This window comes from Mustelus asterias, chromosome 7, assembly GCF_964213995.1.
Source record: "Mustelus asterias chromosome 7, sMusAst1.hap1.1, whole genome shotgun sequence".
Classification (NCBI taxonomy): domain Eukaryota; kingdom Metazoa; phylum Chordata; class Chondrichthyes; order Carcharhiniformes; family Triakidae; genus Mustelus; species Mustelus asterias.
This window is the reverse complement of record NC_135807.1, coordinates 78,711,764-78,737,194: the sequence shown is the minus strand read 5'-3', so window position 1 is coordinate 78,737,194 and position 25,431 is coordinate 78,711,764. Positions and strand designations below refer to the sequence as shown.

General features: G+C 45.7%; 1 protein-coding gene across 1 annotated transcript in view; it reads left to right on the top strand.

The window, feature by feature from the left end:
* The window catches only part of trpa1b (transient receptor potential cation channel, subfamily A, member 1b), a 162,923-nt gene that overhangs the window by 116,013 nt on the left and 21,479 nt on the right, over positions 1 to 25,431 (top strand). Inside the window, exons 19-22 of the mRNA XM_078215501.1 lie at positions 2,074 to 2,242; positions 8,031 to 8,120; positions 13,341 to 13,510; positions 19,281 to 19,410. Coding sequence (XP_078071627.1) covers positions 2,074 to 2,242; positions 8,031 to 8,120; positions 13,341 to 13,510; positions 19,281 to 19,410 — 559 coding nt within the window. The remainder of the gene's footprint in view (positions 1 to 2,073; positions 2,243 to 8,030; positions 8,121 to 13,340; positions 13,511 to 19,280; positions 19,411 to 25,431) is intronic.

Below are 25,431 nucleotides of genomic sequence, written 5' to 3'. Positions count from 1 at the left end.
GGTCTCCACTTCCTCCTTCTCCTGCTCCCTCCCCCCCCTCCCCCCCCCCCACCCCATCGACCCCCCACCCGCCCCTCCCCACCTCTTCCCCCCCCCCCCAATCCCCCCCCCCCCCCCACACTTTGGGGAGAATGGCGGCCACCTCCTGCCTCCAGTGGCCATCCGTTTCTACTCCTGCGAGTGGTAAGGCCTAGGCATCCTCTGCCTGCAGTTCATCCTCCTGCTCCTCCTCCTCAGTTCCAGCAGCAATCAAAAGAACAGCAAAATCAATGGGTTGCTTTGCGAAAGTCATCTTGTCAATCTGAAGGCTGAGTGTGGGGGGGGGGGATATTTGGGGAACGGAAGAGACAGATGGAGAGGTTAAAGAACTCTGCTCACCTCCAGCCCAGCAACACCCACACCTCATACACCCCCCCTTCCCACAGACCCACAGCAACACACATACCCCATACCCCTCCCCACAGACGCCCAGCAACACACATTCCCCATATCTCCCCCCTCCCCCCACAGATCCAGAATGGCAACACAGCCCTCCCCATTTCTCCATCCCCTCTCCGCTCAAAAACACACACCCAGAACCCATGCAGTAGAGGCCACAGACTGTGCTGCTTGACAAGTCCTGTGGATGCAGCACTGCCAGTTCAGAGAGTTTGCAGCCCATCCCCCACCAGCAACAGTGCTTGCTGCTGCCCCACTAGGACCCAGAGTCAGCACTAAGACTCGAGGTCAGTGCTCAGACCTAGGTCCGTCTTGAGAAGCTGAAGTCAGACGCCCTGAAAAACAACACCCTGCCCCCCTGACCCAAAATGCAACATGCCCGCCTGAAACACCACCCCTCCCAAACAGCACAGAGCAATTTGAATGCTGAAAGTTATCTCCTCGCTCACCCTCACTGCTCTAGCACCTGAATGCAACTTTTATACATGAGGTGTTTTCTGAACGATCCGGCTGCAGTGAATGAGGTGGTTCAGGCAGGTGAGCTGGGACGATTGGGAGTGAAACTTGCTGATGACATTGTGATGAATGCAAAAAAATGCAAATTGACATTTCTCCTATTTTGGGTGGGGTCCCAATCGTGCCGATTTTTTTTCCCTGGTAAAATGGGAATGGGCGCGAAAACAGGCACCATTCTTGCTGGTCACATCACGCCTGATTTATGACTTTTTGCTGCCGCAAAACAGGCACGATGAGGTTGTAAAATTCCACCCAGAGATTTACAGCATGAAAACAGACCCTTCGGCCCAACTGGTGTATGCCGCCCTGTTTTTACCATTAAGCTATTCCCAATTGCCCATGTTTGACCCATATCCCTCTTACATCAATCTTACCCAGGTAACTGTCTAAATGCTTTTTAAAAGACAAAATTGTGCACACCTCCACTACTGCCTCTGGCAGCTCGTTCCAGCCACTCACACTCTCTGAACCTTTTTGTATCTTTCCCCTTTCACCTTAAACCTATGCCCCTATGCCCCCTAGTTTTACCCTATCTTTGGGAAAAGATGTTGACTATCTACCTTATCTATGCCCCTCATTATTTTATAGACCTCTATATGATCACCCCTAAGCCTCCATACTTAACTGTATTCATTGCCAGATTTAACTTTCTGGACAATTAATATGCAAATAGTGGAGAGGCTAAGGATAAGGCAGTTTGTGCAAAAGCAAATGGTAAAGTGACAATAAGAATATTTTGGAGATTCACAAATCATTGGATAGCCTTCTATCTTCTGAACTTGCTGGCTGTTTAACACATTAGTAACAAGAAAGATACCTTGCTAATAGATTGTTATTTTCCCAATAATTTCTGGTATTCCATGTTAGTCTGCTAATAACACCAGTATCATTAAAACTGAATGACTTTTTCATAGTTTTGATTTCCTTTTGATGACAATTATTGTCTAGTTGCAAAGCGATTTACAAATATAATAGTGTAATTTTTCATGAATGTACATAAATGTTATCTAGTAAATCTTCATTTAAGTGTAGGCATAGAAGAGTGAAAGGGCAGTTTTGTTTTTTGTGGTTAGTTTTGATATTTACAAAAGACTCATGAATTTGACTTTTTTTTAATAGGCAGGCATATGGACTTAGAGCACATATCATTAATATGGCTCTCTATTCGGTCTTACTTCTACCATTAACATTCCTCATTATTGTTTCACGAGGACACGCTTTTGATGATGAAGCACCGACTACCTTCAATTTTACTCAAACAGTGATAGTGCCCTGGAAGAAATATCAGGTATGTTCATGGGAAAGCCTTTCTTTCTTTCTTTATACAAGATAGGGATTGTTAATGTATTATCTCATTTTTGCCCAGGTCCTGATGAGCCAGGTATCTTGCACAATTAATAAAAATCTGCGTATTTTGTTCAGCTTATTCTGTATTTTCTTCACTGCCTCTTTGATTCAACTGCCCCTCCAAGTTTAGTATTATCTTCAAATTTGCATTGACATCCAGGTTATTTATGTAAATTAGAATGAACATGATCCCAGCTTGAAGCATCCAGCTTAATTCTTCCTCCCACTTGATATTTTTCTAATAAGTAGATGTTGTAGTAGGTTTTTACCGTATGAGTAAATCTCAAATTACTACTAGTGACCAATTCCATTATTTTACATGGCATGAAATTGAGACTAATGGGTTTGTAGTAGCCTGAGACTATTCTGTCACTATTTCTGATTGTGAGCACCAAATTTGCCTTTTCCAAAGTACAGATTACCTCTTCTCTATTCATTGACTTTTTAAAAATGGTCATCAATTCCTTAACAATGTCCTTCTCTTTCAGCATATTGTAATAATTACCATTTGAATGTGTAATCGGCACTTCGTTTAAGAAAAATATTGTCCGATTTTCTATCTTCCTTTTCTGAAGACAGCTTTGATTAGCACAGGCAGAAGACCACTGAGATCAGATTTTGCCCCCTCTCATCTATCACGTAAAGGAAAACTGGGGTGGGTGTATTAGGAGAAGCTGATCCAATACTGTTAGCGTTTTGTTAAAGTTTACCTGAATGATTCATACTGGAATGAGTTTGCATTGGAACTGCCTGCTGATATCTTGGCCATTGATATGACTGAGCCTAAACAGAGAGTAGGCATCAGAGCTATGGATGATTCTATCATTATCTGACCTCTGACATATTTTCCAGAAAGGATCATTGGATAGCAGATAGGGAAGGAATCCTGGATGATTTCTCCCTCTCTAGTCAATTGAAGCATTGACACACTGGGATCACATAAATTGGAATCTCATATTTCCTACATCAATCAGATTTAGTTCCAGGTTAAGAAATGTATGTTACTAGTATAAGAGCAATGTCAGTTTCACCTTCTAAAGTCACCACATATTGTGTAGCGTTTTAATGATTAAGGCCACCTATGACAGAGTATATTGGTGTCACCCTGAAAACCATATAGGACAAACCATGTGAAAGAAATAATTGAGCCTCATTATTTCATTTTAGTAACATTTTCTCTGCCTTCCATGGAGTGGTGAGTTGGCTTATTTGTTCAAATCAAGTTTACAGTGTGATGAGATGCATTTGGCAATCATCCGTGCCATGGAGGTTCTCTTGAGTACACCTCCAGAGGTTGCTGCCTCTGTCTCCATCACTGGACCCTGCTGCACACATGGTCCCTCAGTCAGAGGACTGAAGGAGGCTGAGGATGAAGGTGCATCATGATGGGGGCATCCTTGCTCTCCTCCATGACGTTCTTGGCCCTTTTTGGGTGTGGTGGATGCTTGGCAGAAGACACCAGTTGGGTCGGAACTAGCACCCTCTCCAAAGATTTCTACACCAACAACAATACTGACTGCTTCATGTGACCCAGCTTCTCACGGACTCCATGGATGTCAGCACCTGCTTCCTACACTGATGAATAAGCACCATCACTTGATGTGACATGCTCAGATATTGGCATTGGACATGCCCTGGAGGTTAATATTGGAATATGCACGTGGTGAGTCACCAAGCAAGTGTAGGCTGCAGTCAGACCAGAAGAAACAAATGGTTCAGTTGCCAGCCACTGGAGGATGAAGTTACAGATATGTTCTGTTTTAGTGGATTTAGATGATGATTTTGATGGGGTAATATTGAAGTAAACACTGATGAAGATAACACTGAGACACTTGATGCATTGGGTGTCCTGCAAGAATGTCTTCTTCACTGTCAAGGAGAATAGAGGAGTCTGGATCCAGAGAGAGTAGAGCTTTCCCTCTCCACAACCTCTGTTCTCTCTCTCTGTTGTGTTGTAGATCCAGAGGCATTGCTGCCCAAAGCTTGATGTAACATTTAGGTGAACAGGTCTCCAAATCCTCTGCCCCCACTGTGAGGATGCAGCAACACTCTCTCCCAAATCCAGCAACTCACCACAACACCTCCAAAAACATTCCACAACATATCCTAGAGACTTTGCAAAAGCAGAAGTTAGTGTGAATCACCTGACACGCAAGTTGAGTGACTGGCTCTTTTAATAAATTTAATGCTGATGTCTGCATGTTCTTTGCTGAGTAACAAGTGAATACATTGAGTGGGTCTGCGTGGTCCAAGTTTGTAAATCGTGCATCAACCCAGCCAGTACAGCTTTTCAACAGCCTGATCTTCCAATTGGAAAACTTCTGGTGCATGTATGACGTGCTGCACCAAAAGCAGACAGAGATATGTGTGCCTCGCTGGGAGAACCTTTGCCTTTTCTTGCATCCTCTATCTCTGAAAAAGCAGGGTAAGGTGCACAGGCTGAGTAGAATTTTCTGTTCTGGGGACAAAGTGCGGCAGTGGGTGGGATAATCAGTGTGACTCCTGCTGGGTAGCAGGGTGGGTACCCCGCCAGATTATCTGTTTTTCAACTCATTATTTATGCATCAACAAACAGCTCATTGAACCTGATGGCAGGGTGGGTTGAGAATTATCCACCCTGCCTTTACCTCATCGGTTTGAAAGTCTGGGTGCCAATTAATTCACACTCTGCAAACAGGATCTGTTGTGACAAGTGATAGCCCTCTGAAGAAACAAGTCCACCACCCCCAAGTTCAGTGACAGTTTCCTGGAGAAGGTTTTCTATCCCAGAGATGGCAGCAAGGGATCCATCAACATCACCATCCCACCTTGGGAAGTCAGCACATGTGGGCCATTGATGTGCAGGAAGAGGATGAATGTCACATCCACTGTGCCAGGGCAAGTCAACCTTCTCCTCACTCCAAACTCTCACTCTCATAAGGCCACCAAGTATTCAAAGGATTACAGTCCACAGGGATCTCGCACACTACCAGCAGAAAGGACCACTGATTGTCTCACAGCCATCTGAAAGGCATCTTTAACATTCCAACGGTATGCTCAATTGAGAACTGTTTTGCAGAATGAACCTCTCCTCTGAAGCAACCTGTGGCCACCAAATGCACGCCTTTTGTGGGTACCCTTTATCACTGATGAGCCAACCCTGAATATTTGATTTGATTTATTATTGTCACATGTATTAACATACAGTGAAAAGTAATGTTTCTTGCGCGCTATACAGACAAAACATACCGTTCATAGAGAAGGAAATGAGAGAGTGCAGAATGTAGTATTACAGTCACAGCTAGGCTGTAGAGAAAGATCATCTTAATGCAAGGTAAGTTCATTCAAAAGTCTGACAGCAGCAGGGAAGAAGCTGTTCTTGAGTCGGTTGGTATGCGACCTCAGACTTTTGTATCTTTTTCCCGAAGGAAGACGGTGGAAGAGAGAATGTCCAGGGTGCATGGGATCCTTAATTATGCTGGCTGCTTTGCCGAGGCAGCGGAAAGTGTAGACAGAGTCAATAGATGGAAGGTTGGTTTGCGTGATGGATTGGGCTACATTCACGACCTTTTGTAGTTCCTTGCAGTTTTGGACAGAGCAGGAGCTATACCAAGCTGTGATAGAACCTGAAGAATGCTTTCTATGGTGCATCTGTAAAAGTTGATGAGAGTCGTAGCTGAAATGCCAAATTTCCTTAGTCTACTGAGAAAGTAGAGGCATTGGTGGGCTTTCTTAACTATAGTGTCAGCATGGGGGGACCAGGACAGGTTGTTGGTGATCTGGACACCTAAGGACTTAAAGCTAAAACTAAAAACTTGAATACGTTGAGCCTTCGAAGATCTGTGAGTGACTTAAGATACAAGAGTCATGAAAATCCCTAGATTATCTTGTTCAGACCTGCATAATTTTCTTTTGGATCACAGATCAGGGAAGGTGATGGCCTAGTGGTATTATCGCTAGATTATTAATCAAGAAACTCAACTAATGTTCTGGGTGACCCCTTCTTCCTTCGAATCCCAGCATGGCAGATGGTGGAATTTGAATTTAAGATATTAAAACAATCTGGAATTAAGAATCTACTGATGACCATGAAACCATTGTCAATTGTTGGAAAACCCATCTGGTTCATTAATGTCCTTTTAGGGAAGGAAATCTGCCGTCCTTATCTGGTCTAGCCTACATGTGACTTCAGAGCCACAACAGTGTGGTTGACTCTCAACTGCCCTCTGAAACGGCCTAGTGAACCAGTCAGTTCGAGGATGACTAGGGATGGGCAATAAATGCTAGCCAGCCAATGACGCCCATGTTCCACAAATGAATAAAAAAAAGAATAAAGCTGCATGTTGAGAGAGTGGAAACCTTTTCTATTGATAAATCTTGCAGGTTATTGCCAGGGAGCTCTTAAGACAACATTTGTGTAATCAATAGCATCCTGCACCTGTGGGAGGGAACCAGTAGGTTGCTGCAAATCTCACTGCTCCTCCAGTCTGGTTGACTTCATGCATGGAGAACTAGAGGTAATTGTGCCTTATTGAAAAGGACATCAGTGACCACCCTTGAACATTTATGAGTGGAGGATTTCCCAGTGGAACCCTGGAATGAGCTGCTTGCGAAAATGTTGAGTGAGGTGATCACCTTTATAGCCAGTGGCAATGAATGATCCCCCTGTAGCATCAGATCCACCCAGAAAATGTGGCAAGTATGAGCTACCACATCCCTTTAATGAGCAAAGGCATCTGTGACACTGTCTCTTGCTCATCTCCAAGCACGAGAGGCATCTTCGGTACATCCTTGATCACATCAACCATTCTGTGGGATTGGTGTGTCCTCCTCAGCTTCTGGATTTTCATGTGGACCCGCTGCCCCATGTACTTCTGGATGATTCTTCCCTTTACCCTGCAAGACCGTGAGGGGCCCTTCTCTTCCTTAGTTGCATCAGAGCCACTAAGTAATCAATGTTTGCTGCAGCCTACATTCTGCGCTCCTCCTTGTATCTCTGGAGAAAGAGATGAGGGGCATGATTGGGCCTTATCCTGCAATGGTCACCTTCTATCACCAAGCTAGGGGGCCATTGTGAAGCGCGGTGCTGCCCACATTCCATCCTTGAGTCCTCCCTTGTAGCTGAAGAACATTCTGAAAGATCACAAGTAGCTGAGCTACACTCATGCTCACGCTGCCACCCCCCGCCCCCCCCCCCCCCAAACTCCCACACCACCCCAGGCATGACTGGATCTGGATGAGTATAGTCATGTACTATCAACCACAGTCAGGGCACTATCAGGCTGCTTCCTTCTGAATAGACTAAAGCTCAGCCTTGCACTAATTTAGTGACTGCAAGTATTGAACTTTGTAATCCCTGAACATCCGAGCTGCAATGTGTAGAGTAGTCTGGGGCATGTTGCACATGTAGTGCAGCTGTAACTCCTTATTAGTTTGATCAATCTGATCTTCCACGTTCCTTTGTGTGGAACCTTGGGGCATTCTCAGGCTGATTAAGACTGTCTAGTTCAGAATTTTAAATACATGCTCTTCTATGTACCTTAGTCCTAATGCTAATCAGAATCTCTTGCAGCAGGACAGAAACCCAACAGAAACAGGTTCCAACCCAAATTTCTCCACTCCTATCCTAAATGTGGCAGAATTTCTAAACTTTTAAAAAAGGATACATGAATACTATTCATACGCGTGTCAGCTGGGATGAACATGGAATGGAACAGTCACCTAATTTCAACTTCTGATTCCTTCCACAGGAATCAATTTTGTATCAACTATGCACAACTGCTGTATTTGTCATGAGCATTTTTGGCATATGTAAGGAGGTTTATCAACTTTTGCAACAGGTAAGATGTGCACAAAGGAAATTTGGAGAGCGTTTCTTTGCTACCTACTGACCTTCGTTTTTTAGCAACAAATTGTAATGAACTAGTTGACTCTTATGGTTCAGGCCAAGCTGTTGAAAATGAAAGTCTATCTTGTTTCATTAAATAAAAGTATCTCCTGTGTTTTAGCTCACAATACCAACACAAGATCGTTTAATGTGACCAGATCTTATCAGCAGAAATAAGCAAGCATTGAGGTTAATTTCAGAATATTTCTGTTCCCAGAGAAAATTCTCAGAAACCAGTGGGAAATTCCTGTTTTTCTTTCTTTTATGTGCTACTTTATTTTTACATGGGATGTGGGCATCACTGGCAAGGCTAGCATCCCTAATTGCCCTTGTTCAGAGGGTAGTTAAGATCATCCACATCACTGATGGTCTGGAGTCATGTGTAGGCCAGATCAGGATAGAGTGGCAGATTCCCTTCTCTGAAGGGCATTCGTAAACCAGATTAGGTTATGATGACATCAACTTGGAATAAGACCAGGTGAGCTAGGACACTAGGCCCAGGGAGTTCGCCCACTTGGCAGGCATGCCACATCTGTATCCATGTGGCTTTGTGTTCTGCGTGGCGGCTTGAGGTTCATGAACTCCCTCAATGCCCAAATCATCTGTGACCACACAAATATGCATAATACTCATTTCCTGGGGAGCATCCATAATAATGCCCATTTCCTGGGGAGCATCCATAATAGTTACATCTTGGGCAACTCTCAGATCCCAGCTGTTTTTTAGTGCCTGGAGGGATGACTCCCAGGGGACAAGGAGTACCCCCCTCAGGAGGCGACTGGTGACGCCAGTGCACAAACACCTGCTGAGACTTGCTATAATGAGGCTCATGCATCAATGCACGTGCTGGTCAAGCAGGTGATTGGACTGCTGAAGATGCAATTCTGCTGCCTGGACCAGTCAAAGGGAACCCAACCAGTACAGCCCAGAGGGTGTCCCAAATCATTCTGGTCTGCCGTGCTCTCCACAACTTGGCACAACAATGGGGAGACCAGTTGCACCAGGAGGAGATGGGGGAGTGCTGTCTCCTTGGATGAGGAGGTGGTCGAGGAGGGTGACGAGGATCAACACACGGAGGAGGAGGAAGACCCTTCAGTGATGGCCAGAGCCTGTTTGGGCCAAAGAGCTAGGAATGCCCCTATGGCATCTTGGTTTGGGGATGACCAGCACTAACTAGAGAGTGAAGAGCTCTCCCAGCATGGGGTCCAACCAAATCACCAATGTGGAGCCAGTGGGAGGTCCTCCTGATGGTGGCAACCTTCATGGGCAGAGTGCAAAAGTCATTGGCCAAACTCTGCAGGAGAATGATGATAACTTGCTTTGGGGATAGAGTGATGCTTCCCTTATGGTCAGCGATATGTCTGACTCCTGCCTGGCAGACAGCTGAACACGTCTTGCCAATGAATGGGCCTGGCATGGGGTCCAGAGACACTGAATGAATTATCTCAGCTACTACAGTGCCTACTGGGGTCGAGGGCCAGGGGTCCTGGTGTTTTTCTACAACTTGCATCCAATGTGGGCAGCTTCTCAACATTTCATCAGCTCTTGGCCTCCTCATCACTGGAGTAGAGTGGCAGACATGAGAGACCTGAGCATTGATGTTGGTGGTAGGGTGACCTTGGTGGGAACATCTGTGGGAACATGGGTATGGGACATCCTGCCTCTGGTCCACACTATCCAGGAGCTTGATTAGGGTTCCCTCAGAAAATTTTGGTGCTGGCTTCCTGGCAGCCATCCTCCCGAGTGGATCTGGAAAAAGAGCTGGGGTGGCATTTAAGTCACCTTCCATAGATGAGGGGTGGGGGAGGAGATGAGTCATAAGCATGGGGGGGTGGGTGGGAGAGACATAGCGATGCCATTCTCACACTCCAAAGGGATGAAGTGCCAACTGTACATGGGGGCTTGCGAAGCCTGGCGCCATGAAATGACAGGATGGAGGATCTGTAGGTGAACATAGTGATGTTTAATACAAGAGCTATATTACAATGGTGACCTATGTCTACTGGTGCCTAGGTTCACCCGTGCCCACTGGGTGCCTCACATCCCTTACACTCCCTCATCCTACAACTATGTCCAGGTGTATCCCCAGGATTCACAGCTGAGCTTGAGGTGGCCTACTGCCTTTTATACCCTGTTACCTGAGATAACCTTGGTAGTTGTCCCTTTGGGGGCTGGGACCTTGAGAGTCTGGTCCTACTTTTGAGCTGCACGGGTATTGCAGTGTTGCCCTCTTGGTGTGTGGGGCTGGAAGTGTGCCACTCACAGGGAGGAGGGTGTCAGATGTGCTGGACTGGCCCAGGTTCTTCTCTGAGGTGCTGGTACCTATCCTCTCCCCTTCAGATGCCAAGGGGCCCCTGTGTTCCTCCATGAGATAGAGGACAGTATGAAATCCTGAAGCTCTGCCATCATCTAGCACTGCACTCATGGATTCCTACTGGTGTCTGAACCATGCAGTTGAAGCCCTGAACCATGGCGCTCATGCCCCCAGTCATGGAGATCATGAGCTGAACCATGGAGTTGACATCCCCTGTTGTGGAGTACAGGTCCTGACCAAGGTTTCCACTGCAGTTGGTCACCACCCTCACTGTTTTGGCCTTGATGCAGTGACAGCTCCATCTCCTTGGACCGAAGGCGATGTGACTTCTCCAACTGGCCTTTCAATCCGAGAAGGGCTGCTGTCATCCCTTCCTGATGCTCGTAGCTCTGCCTTTACAGTTTCAGCAGTTCTGGGATGACAGGGCCCAGGGGCATGCCCAGCAGAGTCCTGAGCTCCGCCATCCCTCTGAGTTTCCTGGGACTTCCCTGCCTCTGCCTGCTATGGATCATCAAGTGTGAGGTGCTCATCAGTGAATGACCCAGAAGCCTGCCTACTTATTTGATTCACTGAGGTGTGAGTATCTTCGCTGGTGGACGTTACAGGTGACAGCTGTGATGCCTCTTCTGTGTTTCCCTTGGAGATGCTCAGGCCTGTGGTCTCCAGAGGGCACGAGGACGGTCCAGGCTGTTCGACTGATTGACCTGCAAGGGAAGGGAGATGGAATTAGTGCATCATTGGGGATAGCTGATGGGTGAAAATTAACTCGCGTGGGGCTTGCACCGTTACTGTGTCTCTTGAGCGTTCTCACATTTGTCTGTTGCCTTCACTTCGCCCTCTGCACAGGTGTGCTTTTGCTCCTCGCTGGCCTACTCCAGGCTTCTTTCCTCGAAAGGCATTAGGTTTACCAGCTCGGGCATTACATCAGCTGGCTGTGCCCGCTCATGGTGGTTGTCCTCGAGTTTATCCTGCAAAGAGGCAGATGGGGAAAGCGTACACAGGAGTCCTGCCAGTTCAGATGGTGAAGTCTGGCATGTGTGAGTCTTGAGTGGGAGCAGGGTGTGAGGAGCACATTAGCTACTGGGCGGAACTTGGTGAGTTGGGGGGGGAGTTGGCAGAGGGGGAACACATGATAGGTGTTGGGGACCCATGAGATGGCTGGGTGAGAGATCAGCATGGAGGTGTTAAGGGGTGCAGCAGCAGACATGAGAAGGCAGACTTACCCTGGCTGCACGAAGAAAGTCATTCATTTTCTTGCAACACTGTTGCCCCATCCTCTTCTGTAGTGAGGTGGCACTCACTAATTCTGTTACTGCCTCCCTGGTGTGGGTGGTGACCTTGGTGGGGATGTCTGTGGGGAAATCTTGGTGCTGGCTTCCTGGCAGGCATCCTCCCGAGTGGATCTGGAAAAAGAGCTCCGGCGGCATTTAAATGGAGCACCCCACTGATTGCAGAGATGAAGTTGTCCGAAGTGAGTGAATCAGTGGCAGGTGTGGCATGATTCACACGAATAGAAAAAATCTTCGAGGCTCAATATTCTGTGAGATTTTCCACCACTGGCACCAACAAGATTCACACCGGTTTTCTCACCTGAATTGACACTTCGAAAAATTATGGTAAGATTTTGCCCAACTTATACGCTCTCCCTCCACATGGAAACCAATGTAGTCTCCTGGAAGAGATGAAAACACTTAAAACCCAGGGCAATTAAAGAAAGAAAGCTGAGAAGTTCCTGTCCAACCTCTTGGGTGATTGGAACTAGTCCAGAGACCACTCTGGTTGTGATTAGTTTTACACGGCACTTACCTCTTGTAGGAGGTGATCTCAGCCCTACCAAAAATGGGTCCAGACCTTGCCTGAAGGAATTCAGAGCCTATTATATGAATGAGCTGTAAACTTTTGCCACAGGCCAATTATTCTCGGAATTAAGGACCATCACCTAAGCTCACCTAGTCGCCTCTGTAACTGAGATTATGACTCTTGAACCTCCTTACTGTATTTAATTGAAGCAAACTGTCAAACCAAGCACAATCTAACCTTTCATCTTATAAAAAATACTCCTAAATGTTGTGCTGTCTGAAGGTGTAGAGTCCCATGGCCAGGATTTTTAGGATGGGAGGGTTTACAGAGCTGAACAAGAAATTACCATCTTAAGGGCAATTAGGGATGGTCAATGAATGTTAGCCTTGCCATTGACTATATACAAATAAAAATATGAGGTATGTTGGTAAGGACAAAGTGAAGCAGATTATTCCTCCATTCTGGTTTCTGATCAGCCCAGTGTGGCATGTCTACCCTTCAGGGCTTGACCAGTTTAATCAGAGATGCGACTCAACAAGTCAATCTTGGTGTAACTTCTTATAGTTCCATCCTCTCATGAACTACAATTCATATTTATTATTGTACAGTTGCTATTTATACTGATGTGTGTTGCTACTTTTAAATACAGTAAATGGGTGATAAAATGTAAATTAAATGTTAATTTAAATTGAGCCATTAATTTTATCTTAATTGGTGAGACTTTGCTGAACCTACGAAGAGAATACAAATCCAGTCACGGAAGACAGTGCAATAATGATCCTAAACAGTTTCTAAAGACACATTTTCACTGAAACCGAGTGAGGAATTATCCAAAACAGATCACTAAAACCTGAAAGAAGCCAAAGTATTTGTAACAGCAGCCACCTGGCTAGATTAACAAAAAGAGTGCATTTGGAGAGCAGTACCATAGAAGGTATCACATCTTATGTTGATCAATCCCTACAGTAATTCATGAAAGAATAAAATAATATTGTAACTGTTCCTCTGATTGTGTTAATTACCACTATGCTAATCTATTTTTTCTATCTGAATAAACAGAGATGGCAATACCTGCTTGATGCCACCAATCAGCTGGACTGGCTTATATATGTGGCATCCATTCTCTTTGTAATTCCCTGGATTTTCCATGTCAGAATTTCAATACAATGGGAATGTGGTACATTTTGTGCATATGCCACATGGTTGAACTTTCTATTATACCTCCAAAGGTAGAGTAATTAAACATTTTAACAATATTTTAATTTACTAATATTATGTCCTTGGTCCTTGGCAGGATGTAACAGTGGAAACTATAATCTACTTTTAATGAAGTACTTGTGTGTTGAATCCTTGAGACATCCTGTTGCACTATAAGAAGTGCTAGTCTTTAACTGATCAGTGTTGGTATAGAGAGCATGCATTTTGAACACGTAGGTGTGCAGCTCTTCAACATTTGAGGAACTATGGGGTTGAATTCATTCTGCCCATTTCATGGGTGTAAAATGGGTATGATAATGATAAATTCAACAGTGGGAAGACTGTATCCACATGTCACTGCTAAACCAGTAGGCCCTTGCCTGAGAGGAGCACAGACCTTGTTTAGTCTGGAAATGAGGGTCCTGTCTTGTTCTTCCTTTTGAGGTGAAGATGATCATGTTCATTACCAGGGGTGTTTGGGAAGATTCTAGTGGGTAGATAGGTGATTGCTAAAACCAATCTGTGCGGGTTCTGCTGCAAACAGAACAGGATACTGCAGGTGATTGAGCTTTGGATAAATTAGTGGCTTGGGGTTTTCTCGCAGCCTTTGATTATATATCTGTCTTTTATTTGATTGTGTTAGGCAAAGCGATCCCTGGTGATCTTCTCCCAGGGCTCGAAGTCAGTATCAAAACTCCTAAGTGAGGCTTGCAAAGTGTCCATGTAGTGCTTCATCTGACCACATGAGAGTGCATCTAGACTCATTGTCTGTCGAAGATTCACTTTAGTAAATGAGTGTCAGGCATTCTGGCCACATGACCAGCCCAATTCAGTTGCGACTGTCTCAACATGGTGTAAATGCTTGGCAAGCCAGCTCAGGTGACCACCTCTGTATCCGGTATTTTATCCTGTCTTCTGATCTTTAGAACCTTCCAAAGGTAGCTCATGTGAAAGTGTTTGATCATCTTGGCATGACTTTGGTAGAGTCCAAGTCTCGTATGTGTAGAGCAGAGGAGGCGGGATTATTGTTGTATTGTCTTTCAGCTTGCCAGACAGGCATCCTCCCCTTCATTCCCAGACAGATGTCAAAGCCTGCCAAAGGCTAAACTTTCTTTGGCAATTTTTGCATGTGTCTCATTGTCAATGTAAGCAACTTGAGGAAGTGTGCTGCCAAGATAGGTGAACTTAGTTTTACATCTATAATCATAGATCATAGATCATAGAATCCTACAGTGCAGAAGGAGGCCATTCGGCCCATTGAGTCTGCACTGACCACAATCCCACCCAGGCCCTATTCCCATAACCCCATGCATTTACCCTAGCTAGTCCCCCTGACACTAAGGGGCAATTTAGCATAGCCAATCCACCTAACTCGCACATCTTTGGACTGTGGGAGGAAACCGGAGCACCAGGAGGAAACCCGCGCAGACACAGGGAGAATATGCAAACTCCACACAGACAGTGATTCAAGCTGGGAATCGCACCTGGGTCCCTGGCGCTGTGAGGCAGCAGTGCTAACCACTATGCCACCGTGCCGCCCATAATGGATTAGAACAGCTGTCGGTACAATACCTGTACTTCTGGCCTTCCTGGGGTGGCCCTCACCAGAGAAATCACATCAGACTTTCAGCATGGACTTGCTGTGGAAGAATGCAGAGGGAGGAATGGTTAGCTATGCTGGAAATTTTTCCTCCTGGCCGTTGGATCTATGTAAATCTGTTCTTTGAAAATGATTGCTCCACTGAGGTTTTCTCTGTCAGGAACATTGCATGATGTGGAGATGCCAGCGTTGGACTGGGGTAAGCACAGTAAGAGTTTTAACAACACCAGGTTAAAGTCCAACAGGTTTATTTGGTAGCAAATGCCATTAGCTTTCGGAGCGCTGCTCCTTCGTCAGATGGAGTGGATATCTGCTCTCAAACAGGGCATACAGAGACACAAAATCAAGTTACAGAATACTGATTAGAATGCGAATCTTTACACCCAACCAGGTCTTAAAGATACAGACAATCTGAGTGGAGGGAGCATTAAGCACAGGTTAAAGAAATGTGTATTGTCTCCAAACAGGACAGCCAGTGAGATTCTGCAAGTCCAGGAGGCAAGCTGTGGGGGTTACTGATAGTGTGACATAAACCCAAGATCCCGGTTTAGGCCGTCCTCATATGTGCGGAACTTGGCTATCAGTTTCTGCTCAGCGACTCTGCGCTGTCATGTGTCGTGAAGGCCGCCTTGGAGAACGCTTGTCCGAAGATCAGAGGCTGAATGCCCGTGACCGCTGAAGTGCTTCCCCACAGGAAGAGAACAGTCTTGCCTGGTGATTGTCGAGCGGTGTTCATTCATCCATTGTCGTAGCGTCTGCATGGTTTCCCCAATGTACCATGCCTCGGGATCTCACCTGAGAACACCATCTACCAGGTACACGGTACCTACTCTTGCAACTCGGCCATCTACGAGGTACACGGTACCTACTCTTGCAACTCGGTTAACGTTGTCTGCCTGATACGCTGCAGGGAAGGATGTCCCGAGGCATGGTACATTGGGGAAACCATGCAGACACTACGACAATGGATGAATGAACACCGCTCGACAATCACCAGGCAAGACTGTTCTTTTCCTGTGAGGGAGCACTTCAGCGGTCATGGCCATTCAGCCTCTGATCTTCGGGTAAGCGTTCTGCAAGGCGGCCTTCATGACACACGACAGCGCAGAGTCGCTGAGCAGAAACTGATAGCCAAGTTCCGCACACATGAGGACGGCCTAAACCGGGATCTTGGGTTTATGTCACAATATCAGTAACCCCCACAGCTTGCCTCCTGGACTTGCAGAATCTTACTGGCTGTCCTGTCTGGAGACAATACACATTTCTTTAACCTGTGCTTAATGCTCCCTCCACTCACATTGTCTGTATCTTTAAGACCTGATTACCTGTAAAGATTCGCATTCCAATCAGTATTCTGTAACTTGATTTTGTGTCTCTGTATGCCCTGTTTGAGAGCAGATATCCACTCCATCTGACGAAGGAGCAGCGCTCCGAAAGCTTTTGGTAGCATTTGCTACCAAATAAACCTGTTGGACTTTAACCTGGTGTTGTTAAAACTCTTACTGTAGGAACATTGCATACCAGAGCTTACTGGCAGCTGTGTGTTCAATCAGGGCAAAAGTCAAGAAACATGTGGCTGAGTTATGCAGGGTTCTGTGGTCCCTACCCCTTGGTTCAAAGGTCAAGCTTGAGGAAGAACAACCACCCCACAGTCAAGGCAAGCTTGAGGTGGGATTTCCACTCCTCAAGGACAGACAGTCTCACCTCATTAAGCTGCTGGACATTCAGAGGCTGGCAGCTTCCTCAGGTAATGATAGAGCTAGAGGCAGCAGGAGTGGTGGCTACCGCTGGTACTGCATGCAGGTGTGAGGACACAAGCGGCCATGGATCAGAACTTGGTGTTTGCGGTCAGCAAAGATGAGTCAGTGGATTGGGAGGGGGTGAGGTTTGAGGGCTATGGGGAAGGACAATCTGGGGGAATTACACAATGGGTTATCATATGATGGGTGTAGAAGGCCAATTAAGGAGGGATGTCGCGCCTGCATCCCAGTAATAGAAGGAAGCAGGGATATAGCAAAGGCAGCCCAGAACATAAAACTGGCCTTTAAGAACATAATATAAGAAATACTCTGACATTTAGTAAGATAATTGGCTGATCCTCAACATCACTTCCAATTTCCCACACTATTTCAGACCCCTTGATGCCTTTAGAGTCCAAAAATCTATCAAAATCCATTTTGAGTATACTCAGGAGTAGAGCATCCACAGCCCTCTGCAATAGAATTCAAAGATTCACAAACTTTGAGGGAAGGAATTTCTACTAATCTAAATCCTAATGGCACCTTCAAAATTAAATTACTCCTAGTTCGAATCTTCCCAACAACTTCTCAGCATCTGTTCTCTAAAGCCTTTTTCATCTAACCTCCAGTGAGTACGGGCCCTGTGTACTAAATCTTTGCTCATAAAATAATGCTCTCATCTCTGGAATCAATCTAGTGAACTTTTCTTGCACCCAACAAAACTGTATACAATATTTAAGATGTGGTCTCACCAAAGCCTTGAACAATTCCAGAAAGACTTCCTTATTCTTGTACTCCAATCACCTTGCAAAGACCAGAATACCATTTGCCTTCCTAATTGCTTTCTCTGACATTTAAAAATTATTTCATGGGACGTGGGCAACACTGATTAGGCCAGCATTTTTATAGTCCATTCCTAATTGCCCTTGAGAAGGTGGTAGTGAGCTGCCTTTGTGAACCGCTACAGCCCCTGTGGTGTAGGTACAGTGATGTGAGTGAAGGAGTTCCAGGATTTTGACCCTGTGACAGTGAATGAATGATGATATATTTCTAAGTCAAGATGGTGTGTGGCTTTGAGGGAAGCTTGCAGGCGATAGTCTTCCCATGCATCTGTTACCTTTGATCTCCAAGGTGGTAGAAGTGGCAGGTTTGGAAGATGCTGTCGAAGGAGCCTTGGTGAGTTGTTGCTGCAGTGTATCTTGTAGATGGTACATATTGTTGCCACTGTTGGTAGTGGAGGGAATGAATGGTTGTGGATGGGGTGCCATGTCAAGCGGGCTACTTTGCCCTAGATGGTGCCGAGCCTCTTGAGTGTTGTTGGAGCTGCACTCATTCAGGCAAGTAATTAATATCAGTGAAGAACTGACTTATGCTTTGTAGATAACATACAGGCTTTGGGGAGTCAGGAGGTGAGTTACTCTCCTCAGAATTCCTAGCCTCTGACTTTTCACATTAACTTTCTATGTTTCTTATACAAGGACACTCATATCCCTCAGAACTTGCTACCTTCCAACCCTCTGGGACATTCCAGACCGAGGCAATTTTTGAAAATCATAACCAGTGCAACCACTATCTCTATAGCTACCTCGTTTAGAGTCCGAGGATGTACACCATCAGGTCAGGTGGATTTGTCAGCTTTTAGACATTAATTACTTTCAACTCCTCACTCTCATAAAAGACCCTTGGTTCCCCATTATGTCTGGTGTGCTATTTTCATCTTCTACTTTGCAAAGCCAGATACAAAGAAGGGACTTTTAACTTTTAAAAAATAGCATGTTTGCATTGGATGTGATGGGGGCGATGTTAAAGTTTTCTGACCCAAACCCGCCATTTCCAATTAGTTGGAACTTGAAATATGATAATGAAGCTGTAAGTCCTTGAAGAAGGTGAGGCCGTGGAATGACTTAACTTATTGGAGGAAGAGGAGGGAGAAGCTGCAGAATACAGAAGTGCCCCTGTTTCACAGCACGGCATCTATGTTGGTGCGCACACTGCTGATCTGTACACAAAAGACACTCTGCGGGCTTGACTTTTTTCTTTAGAATCATGAATTCCCCCTCACTTGATAACTCCCAACCCCACTCTCTTTTTAGTTTAAAGCTTTACTTACAACCCTAGTTATGTGTTTCACCGGGACATTGTTCCAGCCAGGTTCGAGTGGAGCCTTCCCAATGGAAAAGCTCTGTCTTTTCCCAGTAGTTGTTCCAGTCTGTCCATGAGAAATCTAATATGCCAGGCTGCAAAGCCAAGGCCAACTTTGACATTTCTGTGAATTTTTTTACTCAGTGCTGGAATTCAAGGTGAAATGAGATCCAGTAGCTCAGTAGCAGAAAGCTGTTTCCTTTTTGAATACAACAGACAATGATTCTAGAGTACGGTGTGATTTAGAAATGAAACTAACAAAATTAGAAGTGATGAGAATTTTCATTTAGTTTTATGGTTGCCTTTGTGTCTATCCTCCAGATTCGATATTTGTGGAATCTATGTCGTAATGTTTGGGGAGATCCTGAACACCTTGTTTCATATTATGATCCTGTTTTTCTTCCTTATCCTGGCTTTTGGATTGACCTTCTACATTCTTTTATACGAGCAGGTAAGTGTGGCCACTGTCAGACATTCATAATCAAGTATAAAAGGAATATAAAAACAGAATGAGTGGCAGTGGGCTTTGAGCTACAGATAAGTGAATGTAATTGCACCAATTGAGTATGTTGACAACAAGTAAGTTCCCCTCCTCCCCCACCCCCTTCGCCCCCTATCATATTATTCAGTGCAGAAAGCACTGGTGTAGTTTGAGAAATTGTTAAAAGTATTTTGTTAGACATGACCTGCCACTTTGGATGTGATTTTACATTCTTCATCATCAGTTACAGCTCTTTTTATATTTTCAATATTGCAAAGGAATACCATCAATCCGCAGAGAAATTATAATTCAAGTATGCTTAATTTCTTATTTTTACTTTCCACATATTACAAGTAACTACATTAATGACGCATTAATGGTAGCTTTGGTGCAATGAGAAGCAGCATCTTCTGTACAGTTTTACAGCTGAGAATGTTAAGTTCTGCAGGTCTTCTTTCATGCAATTTTTTAATAGAGTTTTTTGGGTTATCATTGGGTGGAATATTTTATTTTTGAAAGTGTGCTGTGGCAGGTGGGTTTTGCTGCGCGTTTCCTGCTGCTTGGAATGGTGGGAAATCGTGCTCAATTCAGCACTTGGAAGCTCATTAATTATGCACAGGTAAGTATCTCTCTGAATCACCTGGCAGGTCAGGAGCCGGTCTGTCCACCCCGTTGTTAGCAGGTGGGGGTTGAAGGTACAGGCACCATATTTAAGCGTGACTCGAGCACACACATCTTACTTTCTCCAGCTCAACTGTCTTCAGCAGACCCACAGAGATGGCTCAAAATCAGAGGAAGAGGTCTGCAAGCCACAACAAGAAGGCAGCACTCTGCTTCTGCCACAGCACCCTCAAAGTCTTGATTTCAGGAGTACGGCAGCATAGGGATGAGGTGTACCCGAGGGATGGCTCCAGAAAGCACACCAACCTCGTCTCTCCAGCCTGGGAGGACATTGCACAGGTCAACACGGCTGGCCACTGCACCCACGATGCCATCCAGTGCAGGAAGAGAATGAATGATCCCATCCACTCCACCAACATAAGTCATTCATCAACTCTCCTATATCAAATTCTCATTGTGGCATCATGTACTCAAAGGAATCTCACACAACCTTTAGCAGAAGACCGCTATCACCATTAAGTCTCATGGAAATTTTCACATCTCCACCATCTCATCGACATGCTGCTGACACTCCATCCTTAGCCCCCTGTGGAGAGGGCTTTTGGCACAGAGAACATGGACAGATTGGCTTTCATCGCTTCTCATCACGTTCCTTTCTTTTGCCTTCATGCAGGGCAAGCTGGCTCCCAACAGGTGGGAAAGATCCAAAATTGGGAGGAGGGACAGAATTCTCCTCACCCTGTTTGAGGAGGATGCCACTAAGATGCCTCAGGGGACAGGGATTGCTCCTGTAGAGATGGGGAGGTCGACCTCTCCGTGCAGCATAGTACAGATCACACCTCCATCAGTTTACCATTCCTGACATTCAGTGAGTGACATGAATCTTGTATTCTGCCTGCTCATGACCTAAAACTCTCTTCTTTCTATTATAGGCATCAGCAGATCCAGGGAGACAAGGATGGCCAGCATTAACCCCAGACCACCTCAAATAAGGAAGCTACTGAGGAAGAACTGTCACTGCATTCACCAGCACTCCTCACCAGTGCAAAGGCATGCACCTTGAAGGAGCATAGCTCTAGATTCGGCTCAGGATCACCTACTGAAGAACACCATACACGCACACCCACCCCCCATCCCCCGCAGCAGTCAGAGACAGGAAAACATTCCAGGTCTCCGGCACCTACAGGGCTGCTGGAGACCAGCTAACCACTGAATCAGAGTCAGATAATGCACCCCTATGAGCAGCCACCAATGCAATGCTGGACGTGCAGTGACAAGCTGCGGAATAGGAGGCAGAAATATGGCAGTCACTCAGCAGACTAGAGCGAAGGATGGAGGAGTCTGTCCGTGTTCTGTTTGATGTCATGGCTCTGACATGTTAGTGCCTCACGGTGACCATGGGAAGGTTGATGGCCACCATGGAGACCTTGGTCCAGTAGGCTTTGCTGGATTTGCACATGGCCTTGGACACTACAACCACACAAATTGGGGGCACCATCAGTGTCTAGGCAAGAGAGGGACAAGGCACCTTGACCTCTCTCATCAAGGAGTCGGGGAGGGGCCCTCAGGCACCTATGGGGAGGATCTGTGACAGCCAGACACCCCAGTGGCCCTCCACTCAAGACACTCCATGCATGTCCAGCTGCTCAGAATACCCTCTGCCTGTGATCCCATCCACTCAGGGCAAGGAGAGTGCATCTGCCACTGAGCAAGAGACTCTCATCAAGCTGATGTTCTCCAGGCCTTGGGTCACCAGAGAATGGTCACCAAGGTCATCACAGGCATCAGGACGTAGCAGTCAGCATGCTACCTCCATCTCTGCTGTGGATGTTGGGCTGCACCCAGGTGTTGTGGTAGGGTTAGGAAAATGAAGAAATATTGAATTCACTTTAGGGGCATGGACGCGCAACCACTGTGAAAACATAGCATTTTCATTAATATGTTTGTATGGTTTGATGAATTGGAGACATTGTGATTATGTTCGTATGGATCCTTTTATTTTCAGGTTTACCCACCCACTAGGTGATAGTCTCTCTTTGTGAGATTCACATTCATGTGATGTCAATCTCACTGAAGATTATTTCTGTATCTTTGTGTAATGTCAAGGAGATGTGTTAAGATCTTCATTGGAAAAGTATGTTTAATGTACTTTTTTTTTGAGACACACCATTGTGTGAGGGCAGCTCAGCAGCTCTGAGGGATTAGCAGCAGTTGTGTCTCCTCAGGGGTAGTTCCAAAGGACATGGACAGGAGAATGATATCCCCGACCCCTCATCTCACCGGTTGTTGTAGTTTCTCATTAATGTGGTGACTTGCACTTCCCACAGCGAGAGCATAGACAGGTTGCACCGCTGATCTTCTTGGAGATCATGGCCTGGTCAGTCATGTGGCTGGAAGGCTCAAGTATGAATAATAAACTTGCTGTCAATGTGACTGGTTGGACATCCCTTTCAAAGCAATGGAATGGTGTTAACGGACAGGGGAAATGTAGCCCTCCACCATTGCCTTCACTTCACTCCTCCTGTGCTGCAGCCACGTCTTTCCACGTCATGCTTTCTCAATGCGTTATCTCATGGATGCCTGCCCACTTCAGGTTCCTGGTGCTCCTGCTCTTCATCCTTTGATGAGCTTTCATCCTCTTTTATTTCTCCCTCTGGCATGGGATCACCCATTTGCAGCGCCAGTTTGTTATGGATGCAACACATAACGATAATGTGGAATACTCTATCTGGAGAGCACTGCAGTGCTCCATCTGAGCTGTCCAAACATTAGAAGCACATCTTCAGAATGTCAATGGTCTGCTCAATTAGGGATCTTTTGGAGCTGTGAGCTATGTTGTACCTCTCCTCCAAAGCACTCTGAGACCAATGCAAGAGCTGCATTTCAGTGGGGATTCTTTACCAGCAAGCAGCGATCCCTGTAGACGCTCAGGCCATTCGAACCTCTAAGGCACTTGGGAGTGATTCAGGATGTAAGAGTCATGGCAACTCCCAGAGGACCTGGTACAAATGTGCAGTACATGCTTCCGATGATCACGCACCAGTTGGGCATTGAACGAATGAAAGCCTTTATGGTTGCTAAACATTAGGGCTACTGCCATGGAGCTTGTAAAGCCACATGGATGCAATCTATTGCATCCTGCACTCTTGGGAAGACTGAAATGGCTGCAAACTCATTAAATCCTGCAGCCTTGCGATCTTCATTGAGATCAAACTTCATGTGAAGATGTGCCTTGCTGCAAAGTGCATCTGTGACCTCCTTGATGCACTGGTGTGTGGCAGTGGACAGTGAGATACCATACAGGTCCATTGTAGATCCCTGGAATAATACATAGGCAAATAAATTGAGTGCAGTGGTGACCTTCAAAGGCCCTGGCAGGGGATAGCCTCAAACTCCATGGGATGTTAGGCACTCCTAAAGAATGTGGCAGAGCTGGGGACATGGTGTGGCATTGTCTGTCACTCTGCTGCAAATAGGAGAGAGGTTTATTGAAATAAACCTATGATCTAGCAAGTCACCCCCATGGCCTGGGTCTATTGGGCTCCCTCTGGCAAGGGATCACCCATTTGCAGGATGTGATGGATGCAACACATAGCAATAATGTGGAATACTCTATCTGGAGTGTATTGCAGTGCTCCACTGAGCAGTTCAAACATCAGAAGCACATCTTCAGAATGCCAATTGCCTGCTCAATTAGGGATCTTGTGGAGCTGTGAGCTATGTTGTACCTCTCCTTCAAAGCACTCTGAGACCAATGCAAGAGCCAGCAGTTCAATGGGCAGGGCCTCCAACTGAAGCTGTGTTCAGCCCTTGTTTCTCCATTATATTAAAACCCTCAAAAAGGCAGCATTGAGTTCTGGATCCATTATTGTTTTGTCCTTCTCTCTGAAATAGATTGAATAGGTTAATACATATGTTTGAAAATAGTAACGCTCACAATCTTGAACCAAAAACAACTGTAATGGTCTATAATGACTTCTGCCCAACCTTGTCTTTGATACTGCCTTGTATCTGAGGCTTAAACAGACACATGGGGGTGACCAATGTGTCATCCCTGAGACTTAGCATCTGAATCCCACAGAGGTGGGAAAAGATTTGAATAACGTGCGGCCTGACCTAGCTCAATGCTCCAATCTCACGTCTGGCATTTGGTTAACAGTAAGTTGCTTATCATGAATGGCTGGATGCTATTTAGCCCATTGTGAATGCCAGTTCCAGAAATCACATGCAAATCTGTCATTGATGGAATGTCATATATGCAGCACCTGTGTCAGCTTCACGGTTTGCATGCAATCCCAAATTTCACATTCATGTGTATTGAACTGCAGTGACAGCCGTGATCATAATGAATGACAGAGCAGGCTCGAAAGGCCAAATGACCTACTCCAGATTCTATTTTCCATGTTTCTATGACTGATGTTAACCCAATGACTCCTAAATTTTCCGTTACTGCATGACAAATGGCATGGGTTCCAGTGGGTTTGTTTCTCAAGGTCTTTCTCTTTTCTCTCAGCTCTGACTCAATTTTAATCTTGTGGCACCAACAAGTTAGGGTGCCCATGAAAGGCCCCCTTAGTCCAGCAATGCAGTCCTCCCACACTGCCTCAGACCCCTCGCATGCAGATTCGCTTCTGCTTTTGATTTGAAACTATGACATTAGTTATGGAGTGCAAGATTGGGGTTCTGCACTGTTACTTCGAGACCAACTTCAATGTTCCTTCTCTCACTGTCTGCATCCCAGAAATGTACCTGGAATCTCATGATTTGAAGGTTATTCTCCAGCCTCCCCAGTAACACTGGATCCCATTGTTGTTGTGGTCAACATTCCCACCCTACCCCAATCCCTTTACTGTTGACGTGTCCATTTCCCATGTAGACCTCTATCTTCCACATCTAGAGGTTGTGTGCACAGAAACTTACAGAGGAGACCCCCACCGCCCCCGCCACCCAAGAAATTTTTACATATCCTAATCTTTATGTTTTCCCAAATACAGGCAGCAATGCCTCCCATGATCATTACCATCCTATTTGCAAACTTGTACAGAACCATACAAGCCAAAGGACATGGATTGTGAAAATACTCTGCACACCAGGCATCCTGTCAATTGCCCTCCCTTTTGCAGGAGTTCAATGTGTGTGCCATACATAGTCCTGCAGCATGACCCATTGCACTCCAGGACTGTCTACTCTCTTATTCCTATTGTGAGTCCATGAAGTGACTCTACTCTCTGACTCTGACCTGCTGGCCCCAGACTAAGGATTTTGACTTTCAATGAGTTCACCATTGCCCTCATGACTGAACACTAACTATACTATCTCCCTTTCCACCACAGCACCCCCTCGTGAGTCTCAATGTGACCCATCCCTCAT